At 38.2% G+C, this 17,604-nt stretch overlaps 1 protein-coding gene across 1 annotated transcript in view; it reads left to right on the forward strand.

Annotated features, from left to right (window-relative positions):
* Positions 1 to 17,343, forward strand: part of LOC142341513 (uncharacterized) — a 37,458-nt gene extending 20,115 nt beyond the window's left edge. Inside the window, exons 5-8 of the mRNA XM_075392500.1 lie at positions 2,405 to 2,769; positions 3,248 to 3,484; positions 3,807 to 4,313; positions 16,728 to 17,343. Coding sequence (XP_075248615.1) covers positions 2,405 to 2,769; positions 3,248 to 3,484; positions 3,807 to 4,313; positions 16,728 to 17,285 — 1,667 coding nt within the window. The 3' untranslated portion in view covers positions 17,286 to 17,343. The remainder of the gene's footprint in view (positions 1 to 2,404; positions 2,770 to 3,247; positions 3,485 to 3,806; positions 4,314 to 16,727) is intronic.
* Positions 17,344 to 17,604: the final 261 nt, after the last annotated feature.

Consider the following 17,604-nt stretch of genomic DNA (forward strand, 5'->3'; position numbering starts at 1 on the left):
TGTGATTTAAAGCAACAACTAATGTTTATAGTTAAAGCGAAAAAGTTTGTTTAGTTACCAATTGATTTTTTTATTGCAAAATTGTTTCGATTGAGAGAATTGAAGGAAGTTGATTAGTTTTGTTACAGTTTTTGGCCATTTCTTGCAATATTCAAATTTTACTTCCAAAATATAATTTCGGGAGCCTAAGATGGCTTGACTTTTGCTGCTCGCCTACTGTGATGTTTATTAGCCACCGTCAGCCTCTCAAAAGGGTATTATTTAGGCGCTCTTTTCAATTCGCTTTACCTTTCCAGCACGTTTTTCGTTTTACATAAGCAAAGATTTTCACGTTTGAATTTTGATTTACTTCACTCACTGTTTCAACTAGCTTTTAATAATTAAATTTCAATAACTAGATTTTTTAAAATTTTTTTCATGCATTGAGTTATGCAATATAATGAATACGGTCAAAGTCATAAGATCAAAATCAAAAGAGACGGGATAAACCTTTAAAGACCCGTCATTAAGTCATTGAGAATTTGGTTATCAAATTTCATTAGTGTTTGCTAGCTTTTACTGGTATCAAGCTTATTAGCTTCCAGTTTAGAAGCTGAATTAAGTATGGTTTTAGAATCTAACTAAAGCTGCACGACAAATTAGAACACTTTTTGAAACTAAAATAAAGAACAGATATAATTCAGTCAATTTGTCTCCTTATTTTTTCTGCTCCATCACCTTGTGCATCAAGCGCGTCAGCGGCGGCTATTTTCCGGCAATATGCCGGCTATGTTTTCAATTGCTTACAAATTTTTTTAGTTCAGTTGGTTTTATGGGCTATCTTCAAATTTTGAATAAATTTTCCGTTTTTAGTAGCCAGTTTAATAGGAACCAGTTGATTTGAAAGAATTCACGAAGACGACTTCGAGGCGTTTCCGGAATTCTTCCGGCGATGTTTTTTATGCGATTTTTTGCTTGACCGATTTTTTGTCTGACGCTTTTGACTTTTCTTCCTCAAAAACGGGATAAACAGGTAGAGCCCAGCGGCACTTAAGTGCTCTTAGAGTGCTTCAGCTCGAGCTCAAACTGTTTTGGAGACTTACACTTATGGTGTGAAGGGCGGTTCTCAAGAGGTTGAAGAAACCCCGCCTCCACTATTGACCGCCACTTTTCCCCCACTCCCCCCACCGCCGCTGTTGCTAGTGTTGCTAAGGTTTTGATAATAAGTTACTGAAAAAATTTTATTTGCCATGTAATAGCTTGCAATTTTTTAATATGAAAAATTTAAGCAATTTTTTGATAGAACTTCATTTTTTCAAGTCTTTTGATTTTTTTTGTCTCCACCCTCAAGAGCCACCGTACCTCCTCCAGGGTTTGATAATAGGTTACTGCATAGATTCTAGTGGTAATGGAATACTTTTTCAACATTTTAACATCGCGAACTTTTATTTTATAAAACATTTTTTTAATATAAAACTTGCATTTTTCAAATTATAAAATTTATTCTCATTATCTTAGTTTTCTGAGCCCCAGGAGCCAGGAAGTCTCCTATAGCGTTTGATTATAGGGTGCTAAAATTTTTTATTGGCCATGGAGTGGTTTCCATCATTTTATCACAAATTGTAGCAAAATTTTGATAAAACTTGCAATTTTTTCATCAAGTTATTTGAATTTTTGTCATTTTTTGGATGTCTCCAACCTCAAGGGCCCACGAACCTCCTGCAGGGTTTGATATTAGGTTTCTGTATAGCTTCTATTGGTAATGGAAGGTTTTTCAACATTTTAACATCACGAAATTTAGCATTTTTTGACAAAACCTGCAATTTTTTCAAGTTTTTTTTTTAAAATTTGTCATTTTTCAGGTTTCTTCATCCTCAAGGGCCAGCGAACCTCCTGGAGGGTTTGATTGTAAGTTACTGCATAGCTTCTGGATGAAATTGAATGTTTTATCAGACAGTGAAACTATTTAAAGCTTTAAATAGGGATACGAGATGGTTTTTTAGTTTTTAATATATTGAGTTTCAGCAAGATTTTGTTAAACTTCTGATTGTTTTCAAAATTTTTGAATATTTTTGTCCTTTTACGATCATTACTGGCCAACGAAGCTTTTCAAGTCATGCAGATGAGTTACTTGACATAAATCCAGAGATAAAAAATAGTTTTGAACATTTTCACTGCGAAATCTGGAATCTTTTTGAAATTTTGCAATTTTTTTTAAAATATCAGTTTTTTGTTTGATTTATTTACTAAAAAGGCCAGAAAACTAAAAGTTGCAGAGTCAAATCAAGCTAAAGCTAGCCTCACTAAACTGTGGCTAGCTCCTGACAAAGCCAACTGCTCGGCGGTCGTTTGAGAGGAATTCGGCTGACGTTAGTCTTATGTTTACCAATTGTTGAAATGTATCATAAACCTGTCCTTTGTTTAGATGATACTACCAAGGACTCATCTTTTGACCTGTCAAGTTTGGGAGATCATGATCGGACGGGGTTCGAACAGAAGGGAGAGATGGATTTTAGCAGCTTTCTGGATTCTTCTTCGGTCTCTTCGGACTTCCAGTGTCTTAATTCGTCTGCTGGGATGGAATCGGACGATTTGATAAAACGCAAGCCTCCTACCACAAGTACTATTCGGAGGACGTTTGCAAACCACGAAATCTTGTCTCAAATTCAAGACAAAAGTAGACTTTATCATGAAATTATATCATGGGGAACTCTGTTTCCGAATTTGACACCTTTCTCAAAAGTTCTGTCAAATGGAGCATCTAGTGCAATCGACTGTAGCAATTCTGAGGTTGGTTGATGAGACTGATTGAGTAACTTAGATGGTTAAGATGAGAAGAAACTTGACCTGTTAGAAGCGTATTGCTCCGAAAAATTAAATTGCTCCCCTTTTTTAACAACGACCAAAGATTGTTTAATTAACATTTTTAATTGCTCTCGTAGAGAAGCAATTATTGTAAACGTGTTTTTTATGCAAAAATTTCGCCTGACGGTTTTGACATTTCAGTGGCTTTTACGCCCTTGACTTTTTGCGTTTCGTGTGATCTAAAATTCTCTCTCAAGCACAATTTTAAGCAGCTGAACTCAATTGGCGGCAATTTAATACTAAAAGTCAAATGAAAAGTGCGCCGAAACTGGTGCCATTTTTCACTTTAAATCTTAATAATTGTATATGTTACCCCCCCCCCCCCCCGACTGAAGCAGGCTGCAATTGATTAAAGTTCCCACTAGTCGTTCCAGAGCAATTCTTCCGAGGTTATGTTTTTCAGATGAGGAGATTCAGTATTGAAAAAATAACTATAGACAAGACAACGACAAACATCCCGGATAAATTGAAGTCAACGCAACTGAAAGATACATCTTTTGTTTTCAACCTGGGATTGGAACCCGTTGCGTGTGGTTTGATGCACATGGCGGACTGCTTTTATCTCCTGTGTTCAACTAGGTTGAGTCCAGAGACCAGATATCCGACCTCCCAGAGAAATCAGATGCCTCATAACTTACAGGTGTTAGTCTTGAATACCTAATACATAGAATATTTTCAATTGTTGAGTCGGATTTTATTAGTTCATATTTTTTGTAAAAAGCAAAAAAATCAGAAAGGAGAGCGTATACAATTATGTTTCAATGGCTTCTTTTTCAATATTTTTTGCGTTACAAATGACGCGATCTGATGTGAACGTATGCGCCGTTCATAGTAATAATATCTATAACTCAACGTTGAATTATTATGCGTCCAGAAAAGAGCGAGCATTTGTTTTAATTAAGGGGAAAATCTTTGGCCTATTCTTCTGGTTTTAAGGGGCTCTCAGACTATCTGTGTTTCAGTTATGGAAATTGAATCAAAAACAGACTCTGTTGTCCTTTCGTGCTTTTATATCAGTTACGGGTATCTTTTGGCGACTGAAATGGCTTGACTTCCGATTGAACTTGCGAAACCCTTTTGTCCAGTTCTTCATAGGAGCTTCATCGGCAGGATATCTCAGCTTAACAGCCATAGACATATCTGAAGTTGAAGGACTGGAAGAGAGTTCGGCTATCAAATATGAAGAGATCCAATTAGTTCAGAGAGTTGACGCTGGGCAGTGTTTGTGCTTTGATGTTCAAAACCTCAGTCAAAATCGAACCCGCATCATGGCTGGCTTTTCAAATGGCACCGTCGCAATGTGGGTTCTAAAAAATAGTGATGTTATTCTACGGGATAATGAATCGACAGCAATTGTTCCATCCATGGTGTTCACGGCGCATTTGAGTTGTGTGAACAACATTGTGTGGAATGTTCACAATGTTGACCATTTTGCAACCAGCTCAAACGCAATTGAAGATTCTCTTAAGGCTAGTCTCTTAAATTCAAAAGCTTGTTAAGAGCCCTCAAATGAAGTTCAATCAATAGCAGCTATAGCGAGCCTATTATTGGCCTTCTCTTTTTATAGCTGCGAAGCTGTAAGCTGAGCGTAGCTATATTGCGGTGCTCTTGGTTTTTACGACTCGAAGAGGAGTATTGGTTTTCTCTCGGTCTTTTTTTTTACAGGAAGTAGATTTGTTCACGCGGCATTTTGACCTAAAAGCAAACGTGAGAAGAGCTGTCTTGGTGAACAGATTTTCGCTAAGCGAGAGAAGTTTTTTGATCATGCGCTTCGTTTAGTGAATGACTTTTTGACGTTGAAAAGTAGTTTTTGACTGAATGGCACATATAGATAACCGTTTTTAGCCGTTTTTTGGACTAAGTGGCCCAATGTTTTTGCTTTTAATTTGGTTTCTTATAGAAATAAAGTTTATTCGATACTATATTGAAATGTCAACCTCGGAAATTGGTTCCACAATGTTTCGCAGAGCCTGAAAATGAGTTTCAAGTTGAAAATTGGCACATATTTTTTGATTTTTTAGTTAATTCTTGGCTTTTTTTCTCTGTTAATTTCTTCATTTTTGGATCTTTTAACCGTCTTTTTGTCAAAAATCAGTTAATATGGCAACTTCTCTTTGATAATTCATATACTCAACGCCTCTTTCTACCTCGATGTAATTTTGTTTTATAAAATTTACATATGCTAATCCGATTTTGGTAGTTTTTTTCCGATTTTCGTGAGTTTTTTTTGTTTGTATTTTGGTTTTAATTGCTAGAAATAGTCTTTTTGTGCAACATGAGGGACTTTAATTTCGTTTCAATAAAAATTAAATCATTTTTTGTTGTTAGGTTTTTGAAAAACAGTTAAAACTTTTTTTTTGTTTTGTCGTCTGACGCTCTTTTTTCGTTTTACATTTGTTCACCAGCAAAGCTGAAAAAGTCAAATTTTCTGAATGACTTCTTCCTCTCACTAACGGCATTTGCGCGCGTGACGTCATTTCTCACTCGCTCTAGCAAAAGTTTTTAGGTTATTTGCGTGATTAGATTTTGATCATACGTGACTTACCTCCCACGATAAAAATGACTTTTGCACTTTAAAAACTTAAGCTTAGTTTGAATTTGTTTAAGGTCAAATGAACTCATATGTGCAGTAAAGGTCCGCGGAATGAATTCTGCGGAATGAATTTTAACAAGCTTTCAATTTATCGCTGAATGTTTTTTACAAAGTTTTTTGATCGGCGTCGATTTTTTTCAATTCAGATTTGTATCTGTTTCTATCTCTATTATATGGCACGCAGGTCTATTCTTTCGCAGCTATTCCGGTAATGTTTATTAATAGCCGCCCTCATCTTCTCAGCCGGCTATTATAGGGCTCCTATTTTTTTATTAGCCGCCCTAATCTTCTCAGCCGGCTATTATGGCGCTCCTATTTATTTTCACAATTCAAAGAATTTGAATTGTATTGGGGCGCTGTCTTTTTTTAAGATCTGTATCACACGTTTTCACGATTTTTGAAGTTAAATTGGAGTGGTGATTTTGGCCACGCGGAAACAAGAAGTGGAGCGAAAAAGCGAGTGGTTTTGCGGTGTGAAATTTTTTCACTCTAATTTTAAAATAGAGTGAGAAAACTGTGTTTGAACAAAAATTCGTATTCTCGCTAGTGGTTTTTGGTTCACATGCGGCAATTTCTTTTTGATTTTTAATGTATTTTTTAAATTTTTTGGGTCGGATTTTTTTCTAAATGATGTTTCCAGTCCATTCATAGTTCATTCCATATCTAGTTTTTTGTTTAGTCAATGAAAATTATTTAAATTGTACGTCAGGACTTGTCCTGCTATGTTTTTTACTTCGTCGAACTTTTTTCGCTTTACCCAATTTGCCGCCTTTTGCGTGAAATCTTTCTGAATTCTCTAGGCTAGTTTCAGTCTTCTGTCATTCTGCTCAAAGTCCTTTTAAACTGCAGCTGCTCAGCGAAGCAATTCAAAATGAAAAGAGTCAGTATAAAAAATCAAAGTCAGAAATAGAAACGGGATAAACCCATAGAGCCCATTTTTAGATGCCCAATACTTGAACTTTGTTCTCATAAGTTTTATTTGCTATCTATAATGGTTATTAGTATTGATACTAGACCCTGTAGCCTCTCACTGAGAGACAGGGGTATGTTCTGTTAGAATATCGATCAAACTATAGTCTTAAACTTAGTGAGAATTAGAAAGAAAGTTTGACTTACCAGATTAGAAAGACAAGCAATATGACTTCGATCAAAGAAATTATATAAATGAATCGTCAAGAAATGGTGCTTAGAATCAATATTCGGTTCAAATTGGTGAATCTAGATAGCTATTATTAGAGTTAGATTAATTGATGTAAAATCTTCCCAGCATGTATTAAATGATGATGATGAAGTGTGAATGAATTCTTAGAAAAGTGCAATTGCATTCCATTTATGGTTCCCTTTGCGACTGATTTGCATAAGCAAACCATATTGGGTAACCTGTGCTACCCCCACTATAAATCACGGTGCTAAGATTAGTTTTGTATCTTGACTTTTTCACACTGATAATGGGTATATATACAGCTGATTTTTGGGTCCTTTTTCATCCCCAAATTCAAATCACCATCTTCATCTAATAATCAGATCGCTCCTGTAAATCTCTAAATTCTACTGTAAAATATCATTTTGTTATTCTCTCATTTTTGAGAAATTAATTCTTTTACTTAGTTAAAAACGCTTTTTATTCCGCTTGCGACAGTCCATAACCCAGCAATTTTCTAAGTCATAATATTAATTTCCAAAACAAAATTAATTTGTTGTTGACAGTCATAATCCTTTTCTGCTTAGTACCTTTTCTTTTCACAACTGTTTTGCCTGCTCAAACTCCAATGGATCAACAGACAGTGAAGCTGCTGACCTACAAAGGAAAGGCACAGGACTTTCCAATCTGGAGCACAAGATTTGTGGCGATGATGCAGACGAAGGGACTCTACAAATCACTACTGGGGACAGAAGAGCAACCCAATGAGCCTGCGCCACTGGCCAATGGGGCAACCAATGATGAGAAGAATAACCACAAGGTGCTGAAGGATGCATTTGAGAAGGAAGTTGCAGACATCAAGGAGAAACGGAACAAAGTGTGGTGCAATCTGGCACTGACTCTAGATGCAACAACCCTCATGCTGATGAGACATGACTGTGTGGGAGATGATGGCATTGGAGATGGAGCAAAGGCTTGGAAGATTTTGCAAGAGAGATTTCAGAGTGTGGAGACGCCGACAGTGGTGACTTTAGTGGCACAGCTTGCTCGACTGCAGCTCGAGGATTCTGCGGATTTGGACAGCTTCTTCATCAGAGGACAGGAGTTGCTCACAAGGCTACAAGAAGCAGGGGAAGCAGTCTCAGAGACCCTCTTCAACGCCTTGGTCCTCAATGGTCTGCCAATGAGGTATGAAAGTTTTGTTATACAGGAAAGCTTCAACCCGGCAACAAACTTCACAGAGTTGAGGAAAAGGCTGCAGAACTTTCATGAGAGCACGGTGCAGAGACACAAGGGACAAAGTGGTTCAGTGGCACTGGCAGTGAAGCGTGACTTCAAGAAGGGACCCAAGAAAGGAAACTGCTTTGTGTGTGGGATCCCTGGACACTTTGCCAAGGACTGCAGGAAGGAGACAGCACAATGCAGCAAGTGTGGTGAGAAGGGTCGCCTATACAGGGCATGCAGGAGACAAAGAGATGGAGGCAAACATGAGTCAGTGGCAATGGGTCCAACATTGGCTACACCAGACGAGGAATGCTGGGCAGCTCTAACCCAGTGGAAGACAGCAGGCATGCTAGTGGACAGTGGTTGTACAGATAACATAGTGACGAACATCGATGCGTTCCTGTACTTTGTGACCATTCAATCAGTGGTCAGAAATCCCAACGGAGAGGCTTCCAGAGTGGTGGGCAGAGGCTGTGTGAGGATCAGCATACCCTCAAACAAAGGGGAATTCCAATGCGAACTCAAAAATGTTCTGTGTGTGCCGGACTATTCTTCAAACCTCCTATCAGTCTCAAGATGCACGGAGTGGGGACATAGCTTCTTTTTCGAGAGAGGAAACAGCTGCATGAAACTCCAGAAGGGAACTCGGGTAAAACTAACACAAGAAAATAATTTGTTTTACTTACCCTGCAGCGTTCTAGAATTCAAGATGAGTTCCAACAGCGTGAAACTTGACTGTGCAAGGAAGTGGCACAGACGATTGGGTCATTTGAATCAAGCGGATGTGGTCAAGAATGCACCAGAGAAAGTGGGGGAACTCGATGATGTATGCAATGTGTGTGCATTGGCCAAGATCACAAAGACTCCAGTCCCAAGAGTGGCAGAGACCCAAGCAGATGAGAAGCTGGAGAGGGTGTTCACAGACGTTATGGGACCTTTCAGAGTAGAGTCACTGTCAGGGTTCCGGTTCTGCATAGTGTTTGCGGACCAGTACACGAAGTTTGTGTTTGTGGAATTGCTTAAGGCAAAGAGTTAAGAATTGGCCAGCCTGAAGAAATTTGTCCACAGTGTGGGGACGCCCAAGAAGCTGAGGCAAGACAATGCGAAGGAGTTTCTCTCAGAGCAGTTCAAGACGTACTGCTTAGATGCAGGCATTCTACAGGAGAAGACCATACCAGAGACGCCACAACAGAATGGGTTAGCTGAGAGGTGCAACAGGACACTGCTGGAGATGGCAAGATGTTTGCTCATTGACTCAGAACTTCCCAAGATGATGTGGGGAGCAGCAATTCTTCACGCAGCAAGGATCAGAAACTTGGTTGTGAGACGAGAAGAAAAATGCCCAGCAGAGCTGATGAGAGGTATAAAAACTAAGCTTCCATTTAGTAAATTATCTATTTTTGGTTGCACAGTCTTCATGAGGAAGGGGGACAGAGAAGTCAGCAAACTTGAACCCAAGGCACTGGAAGGAAAGTTTGTGGGTTACACTGAAGGAGAAAACGGATACCTGGTGTACATACCCAACACACGCAAGGTGATGGCAGTTCGAGATGTGATCATCAAGGAGTCTGAAGTGGGCTGAATCCCTGACAACAAAGAAACAGCTGACCTACTAGATGATGGGTCGGAACTGGGAATCTGGCACCCAGATGATGGTCATCCAGACAATGACAACAGAGAACGACAGGACACATCTACTGCAATAAAGGAGGAGTGGCATGACGCAGGGAGCGTGAATACTCAAGAAACAACACAGACAAGAGGCCTCGGATGTTGGAGAAACAGCACTAGATGAAGGATCTACTGCAACAAGAGGGAGTCACAGAGACTCATAGTCACTGGAAGACAGTGACACAGAAGACTTCTCACAGTTAGAAACAGTTGGCTTCAATGAAGATGCACTGGAACACGCGGACAGAGCAGAGCCCAGACGAGAGACACGAGCAAGGAATGTTCCGCAATTTTTTGGAGAAGTCAGGACCCATCTTGCTGTGACTGAGGGCGACTATGTGGAACCCAAAACAGTCTACAAAGCCAAGCAAGGTGACGATTGGGACCATTGGCACCGGGCAATGAAGAACGAGGTCAAGGCACTCCAATACAACGAGACTTGGAACCTAGTGAGACCACCCACAGACAGGGACGTCATACCGGGCAAATGGGTCTACAAAGTGAAATTGGGACCCAGTGGTCAAGTGGACAAATACAAAGCGCGGTATGTGGTGAAAGGCTTCAAACAAGTGGAAGGACTGGACTACTTTGAGACTTTTGCGCCTACCTGCAAGCCAGAGACATTCAGGATTCTACTTCAGCTATCAGCGAAGCAGGGCCATGTGATGCACCAATTTGATGTCAAGACTGCTTTCCTGCACTCACCAATCGAGGAAGAAGTGTATCTGGAACAGCCACAGGAGTTTGTAAAACGCGGATCAGATGGGGAGAAGTTAGTATATCGACTAAATAAATCAATTTATGGTTTGAAACAGGCTGCTAACAACTGGTACAAAGAGCTGGCAAACTTCCTACTGAGACAGGGGTTCACCAGAAGCAGGAACGATCACTGCTTGTTCGCAAGATCAGAGGCAGAGGATCACACCTTCATCTTGGTCTGGGTTGACGACAGCATAGTAGCATCAAGAAGTATGACAGTGGTCTCTGATGTCAAGAAGGCACTAGAAGCAACCTTTCACATGAAAGACAGAGGGAGACTACACTGGTTTCTGGGTCTAAGAATCAAACGAGAAGGGGGCAAAGTCATAGTCGACCAAGAACGCTACATAGAAACAATGGTTGAGCGGTTTCAAATGGATCAATGCAAACCCTCAAGAACTCCAGCTGATTTGAATTTGAAACTTCAGACAGCACAGAACGGAGACGAAGAAGTGGACCTGAGGATCTACAGAAGCTTGGTTGGATCACTTCTGTATCTGGCCAAACAGACGAGGCCAGACATCATGTTGACAGTCAACTTTCTGTCCAGACACATGAATGCACCTACCAATCAACACTGGATGTGCGGAAAACGACTTCTGCGACATCTTCAAGGTTAAAAAGGTTCAAAACTTACTTACACAAAAGAGGCTAGTTATGATTTAGTGGGGGAAAGTGATGCAGACTGGTCTGAAGACTTGAACGACAGAAAATCAACAACGGGCTATTACTTCAAGCTCAACGGACGTGGCGCAGCACTCAGCTGGGGTGTCAAGAAGCAGGCCACAGTTGCTCTTTCTTCATCAGAAGCAGAATATCAGGAAAATGCAGCAGCAGTTCAGGAAGCACTCTACCTGAAACAGCTTCTAGAGGATTTTGGCATCCAACAGAAACGTCCAATAGCAATTGGAGAAGACAACCAAAGTTGTATCAGACTCTGCCAAAACCCAGTCATGGACAAAAGGAGCAAGCACATCGAAACAAAGTTTCACTTCATCCGGGACAAGACGGAGGGTGGGACTATTTCAATTCATTACGTCCCTACAGACAAAATGGCAGCAGACATCTTCACAAAGTCCTTACCCGTTTCGAAAGTGGAAACATTCAGAGCAGTTTTGATGGGAACAGACTCTACGCAATCAGCTCAAGTCTGAGTGGGGGTGTTAGAATATCGATCAAACTATAGTCTTAAACTTAGTGAGAATTAGAAAGAAAGTTTGACTTACCAGATTAGATAGACAAGCAATATGACTTCGATCAAAGAAATTATATAAATGAATCGTCAAGAAATGGTGCTTAGAATCAATATTCGGTTCAAATTGGTGAATCTAGATAACTATTATTAGAGTTAGATTAATTGATTTAAAATCTTCCCAGCATGTATTAAATGATGATGATATCTCCGGAAGTGTGAATGAATTCTTAGAAAAGTGCAAATGCATTCCATTTATGGTTCCCTTTGCGACTGATTTGCAGAAGCAAACCATATTGGGTAACCTTTGCTACCCCCACTATAAATCACGGAGCTAAGATTAGTTTTGTATCTTGACTTTTTCACACTGATAATGGGTATATACAGCTGATTTTTGAGTCCTTTTTCATCCCCAAATTCAAATCACCATCTTGATCTAATAATCAGATCTCTCCTGTAAATCTCTAAATTCTACTGTAAAATATTATTTTTTGTTATTCTCTCATTTTTGAGAAATTAATTCTTTTACTTAGTTAAAAACGCTTTTTATTCCGCTTGCGAAAGTCCATAACCCAACATGTTCAATTACAAAATGACATCAAAATAAATTGCGTTTAAAAATGTTTTAATACAAAAATCAATTTTTGCTGATTTTTTCTTTTCTTTCAATCCCAATAGAGTTATGGGAATCAACGGTGGCTATTTTCCGGCAATCTGCTGGGTATGTTTGTAATTCAAGTCGAATTGGGTGTAGTGATTTTCGACACTCCGAAACAGAAAGCAGAGCGAAAAAGCGACTGGTTTTTGCGATAAGTTTTAAAAATGGTGTTCGATCGAAAATTCGTTTTGATAGTGATTCTGAATAGCTGCCCTCATCTTCTATGCAGGCAATTATATCGCTCCTATTTGTTTAACGTCGTCGAATAAAAATGGTTTATCGTTACCTCATTCTGCCCCTTTTTCGACATTTTGCTTGAAATATTTTTTTCTTCTCTAGGCTAGTTTCATTCTTCGCTCATTCTGCTCAGTGTTTTTAAACAGCAGTTGCCAAGCAAAGCAATCTAAAATGAACAGAATCAGTATCAAAAAAATTAACCTTAGAAATTGGATAAACCCTTAAAGCCTAATTTTAAATGCCGTCTACTTGAACTTTGTTCTTATAAGTCTTAGTTACCATTTATAATACTTATTGCTTTTAATACTAGCCCTTTTATCCTCTTCAGAGGAAGCAGGAGTATGTCTAACAGCGGAATGAAATCAAAACAGTTCCCACTTTTATAATGTTTTCCTTCATCAATCAATTTTCTTTTCAATCTTAATCATGGTTATTGGAATCAATGTCGGCTATTTTCTGGCAATCTACCGGGTATATTTTGTTAGAATACTAAACTTTGAGTTTTTTTTTTTAAATGTCTTTTGCGAATCCCGTTTTAGCCATTTCCTTTGTATTTTTGTTTATTAGCTGCCGTCAGCCTCTCAAACGGCTATTATTTAGGCACTCTTTTTAAAATTCGCTTTACCTTTTGATCACGTTTTTCGTTTACATAAGTCACGATTTTAACGTCTGACCTCTGACTTACTCACTCACTGTTTCATCTGAATGGATTTTAAATTCTTTTACGCATTGCTTTGCAATGTAGTGAATTGCTTTTATGCAATGTAGTGAATACAGTCAAGTTCAAAAGAGCAAAATCAATTGAAACGGGAGAAACTGCTAAAGCTCGGTCGTTAAGTCATAGTGCATTAGGTTATCGAAGTTCATTAGAGTGATTGCTAGCTGATATTAGTATGAATCTTAATACCCTTCAGTTTAGAAACTTTCAATCCCGATGTGCGTCTAGCGCGTCAACGGCGGCTATTTTCCGCCAATCTGCCGGCTATGTTTAATTGTTCTCATACTAAGTTTGTAGCAATTATAATAATCCTGTGTTCTTTTTAATGCGATTTTTCGCTCGACCGATTTTTCGTCTGACCCATTTCACTTTTTGTTCTCAAAAAGGGGGATAAACAGGTAGCGCTTCGAGGGCATTAAGTTCTTTTAGAGTCTTACGCCTAACCAGTCTACAAGAATGCGATTCACCAGATTTGATTTTTTAAAGATAATGTTTAGTAATTTTCAGATATGTTCTGAACTTGGGATATTTTTTGTAAGACTTCAATGTACAAGACAATTTAATTCTCGTGAAGTGTTTTCGGCTTTCTGAAAGACGTCACGACAGTTGACTTTTTGATTAACGTTCTCTACCATGACTTCGTGTTGTGATCCGAATTGGTCCTTATTTCACATTTTAAAGCATATAAACTCAATTTGCGATAGTTAACTGCTAGAAGTCCCATAGTGACATGATTTCTCCTTCCCGGTTGAAGTAGGAGCTTCATGGTGTCATTAGACATGGTGCCTTAAGGGTTGTTATTGTGCCTTATTCTCGTTATAGCAGGCTACAACTGACGACCCTGGCTGATGCAGGCTACAAAAAAAATCGAGCTGGGCCTCGTCTTTGTTACTAAACTTTGTATTAATTACTCTTGCTTTTACCACGCTTGTTTTTCCAACAGTTTTTCAAAATGCGGATTATATATGCGAGGCTGGCTTTTTTCAGTCAGTTTTTCACTTTTTGCTGAAGCATCGTAGAGAAAAAAGAACAACACCATTTTGTAGCCCTCAGCATCTAGTTTTGATTTATATAGAAAATTTGTGAAATTTGAAAAAAGGGTAACACTTAAATGTTGGAAATTTGTAGGGAAAAAATGAAGAAAGAACATCGCTCGGGGGGGGGGGGGGGGGTGACAGATCGCGTTGAAATTTAAGAAAGACAAATTGATAAATTTGTAAGTTTAGTTTGGTTAAACCTTAAAGTTAACTATTTTCAAACTAATTGACCAAAAAAATCTTATTTTGTTTCTCAAAATTTCTTTAAAAAACTTTTTTAAAATCCTTTCAACTGTTTTTTGCTTAAAAACTATTGTAGGAACCAAATTTCTTGGTTTCGAACAGTTTTTGGAAAATAGAAAAGACTTCAGGCAATTTGGAGCTCTCGGAATATTAACAATCATCTTTAAAAATGTAAAACTCAAAGTAGAAAATGTATTCTTTTTTGAAAATTCTAAGTTAGTTTTGCGAACAAATCTTATCTCATAAGAGAACAATTTCAGTATTTTCAAAACAGCGGAGACGTTTCAAAAATTGATTTCATGGAATTAACATCAAATCAATCAAATTCATTGTTGATTAGTCAACATGTAATTTTTTGTATCTTTTATATTTTCTTTCTCGATATTATCACTCAGAGCATATCGTTCGAACTAAACTCCTCTGTCATAATTCAATGAGAACAATTTGAGGGCAAGGGAGTTTATGGATCGCCAGGTTGAAAAAAACTGTTCATATTTTAAGACAAAAATATGAACAGTTTGAAAAAACTGTAAGACAAATGTTCATATTTTTTTAATAGCCGCGCAGCGATAGCTGGGGCTATTATTGGCCTTCTCTTGGTTTTTTTTTATTTCGTCGTCATGATTTTTGTTACGACCATATGACGTCACAGCCACTTTTTGTTCATTTGTTCATGCAATTTCATCTGAATTGCATGTGTGACGTCATTTTTCGCTCTTAGTGGAGCGAGTTTTTTTGTTCATGCGCGTGATTAAGTTTTTGGTCACACTTGACTTACCTCACTCTCAAAAATGACTTCCTCACTTTGAAATTGACTTTTATTTACTTTAATTCAAAGAGATAAGGTCAAATGGGTGTGTGTCACTCTAAATGAAGGTTATTTGAGATCATCTAATAGAGGCAGCAATAACTTATACAGATTTTAATCAAAATATAACAGATCAGCCTTCTATGAAAAGACGATTTTTTTGGTCTCTCTTTTTTACTGTTTTTTTTAGACTGCCGGTCTACGAATCTATTGCGGCTATTTTCTGGCAATCTGCCAGCTATGTTTGAAATTTTGAAGAACTTCCAATTTAAAAAAACATTCCCCGGTTTTTAATATTGCTTTTTGAACTGATCTTTTCCACACTGTGGGAGTTTCTGTAAATTGAAAAACTAAATAGGTCATTGATTTTGAAACTTTTTTACAGCTCACATCTAAATTATAAAGCTCTTTAAAAATACTCCGAAGAGCGAGAAGGCAAAACATAAAATTTACAGAAAATCAGTTTGGAAAAGTTTTTGGAAAAGTTTCAAAAATGTTTACTTCAAATTTTTGTGTCGTTTTACAATTACCGATACAGTCGACTCAATGTCCACAATTAGTTTCCAAATAAAACAATTAAGACCTAAATTAACGACGAGGAACCATGGGTAGAGATCAGTTGCCAAAAAAATTTCTTCTAATGTTTGTTTCTTGGTGTTGGGGTTTGTAATTGTCTGTAATGTTTGTAAGTTTTGTGTGTCTGCTACTTTCATACTTTAATACTCTTATCTTTCTAGAATGTGTTAGAGTTTTCGTTTTTGTCTGCCGAAATAAGACAGATTCTTTTTTGGTTCAAACAGTACAAGTAATTTTCTCAAACGCATATAATTTGCTTTCGGATATCCTCAGTGGTTTTACATAAAAATAATGTTTTTGCAACCTTGAGGTATGTTGGATTGTGCTACGCGCAGACTCGCACGAACCATGTTGTTGATATCTATACCAATCCCTCTATCCTCTCTTTCAGAAGAAAGGGTGAGCCTAAATAAGAAAAATCTGTTTTGTTTCATCTTTAATTGCTATAATTATCTTTAATTGCTATAAACCTTTGTAGCAGTTATATTAATCCTAGGGAGTTTTTTATGCAATTTTTCAAAAGCGGGATAAACAGGTAAATCTTGGAGGGCAGAAGTGATTCACTGAAACGGTTTCGAGGAGACAATTTGAGGGGGCAGTTCTAATCTTGAAAGTTTGCCCCCCCCCCCTCCCCATTTGCACCCTCGCTCGGCCAACCATCCCAACCATATCCCACTCACCCCTCCCCCTAATGCTAGAGCATCACAAAGCCCCAGCTGGCTACTACTGAATCCAACCACTCGCCGGTCGTTTGAGAGCAATTCGCCCGACGTTATTCGGTTATGTTCTTTTCATTGATGGTTTAAATGCCAATCAGAGTTATGAGAATAAATCGAATTGCGGCTCCTTTACGGCAATTTTCAGGGTATGTTTTTAATGGATCTGACTGACTCAGCGCCACCATTTTTGGCGATTATTTTCCATCATTCTGCCAGTTCTGTTTATTTCTATTTACATATGTGGAAGGTTTCATACTCCAGGAAAGAATGTTTCAATGAGCTTTTGAGCAATGATTTGTCTGTTTAGATATGGAGTCTTGCGAACTTACACGATGGGCCAGTACTTGCGTCATCGATGTATCAAATCGTTCATTTAGCCGCAGATCCGTTTATATCGGGATTTGTCTTCACTGTCACTCACAGCAACCTTCTCAAGTCCACGTTTCCCACGTCATTGCTCACAACCGAAGAAGAGTTGTATTGTACAAACATTAAGTTGACAAACCATGAAAAGCTGGAGAAGTTGGTTGTGTCTGGGGTCGATTATCATCAAAATGGGCAATTTATGTTTGTGTGCACCGAAGAAGGGTATTTGTTTAGAAGTGACTCACGGTTGAAAGTTTTGCCAAAGAAAGCGAAAATCACTTCATGTCCTGTAATAATGCATGTTGCCTTAGATGCAACAAAGCGAACTATTGATTTTAAAGACTCGAGAATAAACGTTTCAGAAAAGTTTAAGTTCCCTGATGAGGAAACTATAATGAAGTTTATATCGACGTATCCTGTTGATGACAAGTGCAAATATTTAGCATGTGTTGGGTTGAAATGTGGACTTGTAAGATTAAAGTTTGAAAATTGCTCCTAACTATTTGTTCTTCTATTGGTTATTATCCTTCTGCAAATGTTATTTGTTTCTGTTTGGAGATTCGAGTTATTTTGAGCTGAAACGAGTGGATGAAGGCCTTATTTTCCGTTTTGAATGGAAGCCTCTCCTCTTGATTTTTCTATGCCCTAGCAGTGATTTGTTGTCTGGCGGTTTTGTGGAGCTTGCTGATGATGGACTGTTGCTCAAACATAAAATGCCAAGTAAATTGAGGACACTAAAACTAATAGCTTGTTGGATTTTCATGTCAATTTTTTGAGTAAAATAAAAGTGAAAATGAAAATGAGAGCTATGGTCAACC

This window comes from Convolutriloba macropyga, chromosome 6 (genome assembly GCF_964194025.1).
Source record: "Convolutriloba macropyga chromosome 6, txConMacr16.3, whole genome shotgun sequence".
Classification (NCBI taxonomy): Eukaryota; Metazoa; Xenacoelomorpha; order Acoela; family Convolutidae; genus Convolutriloba; species Convolutriloba macropyga.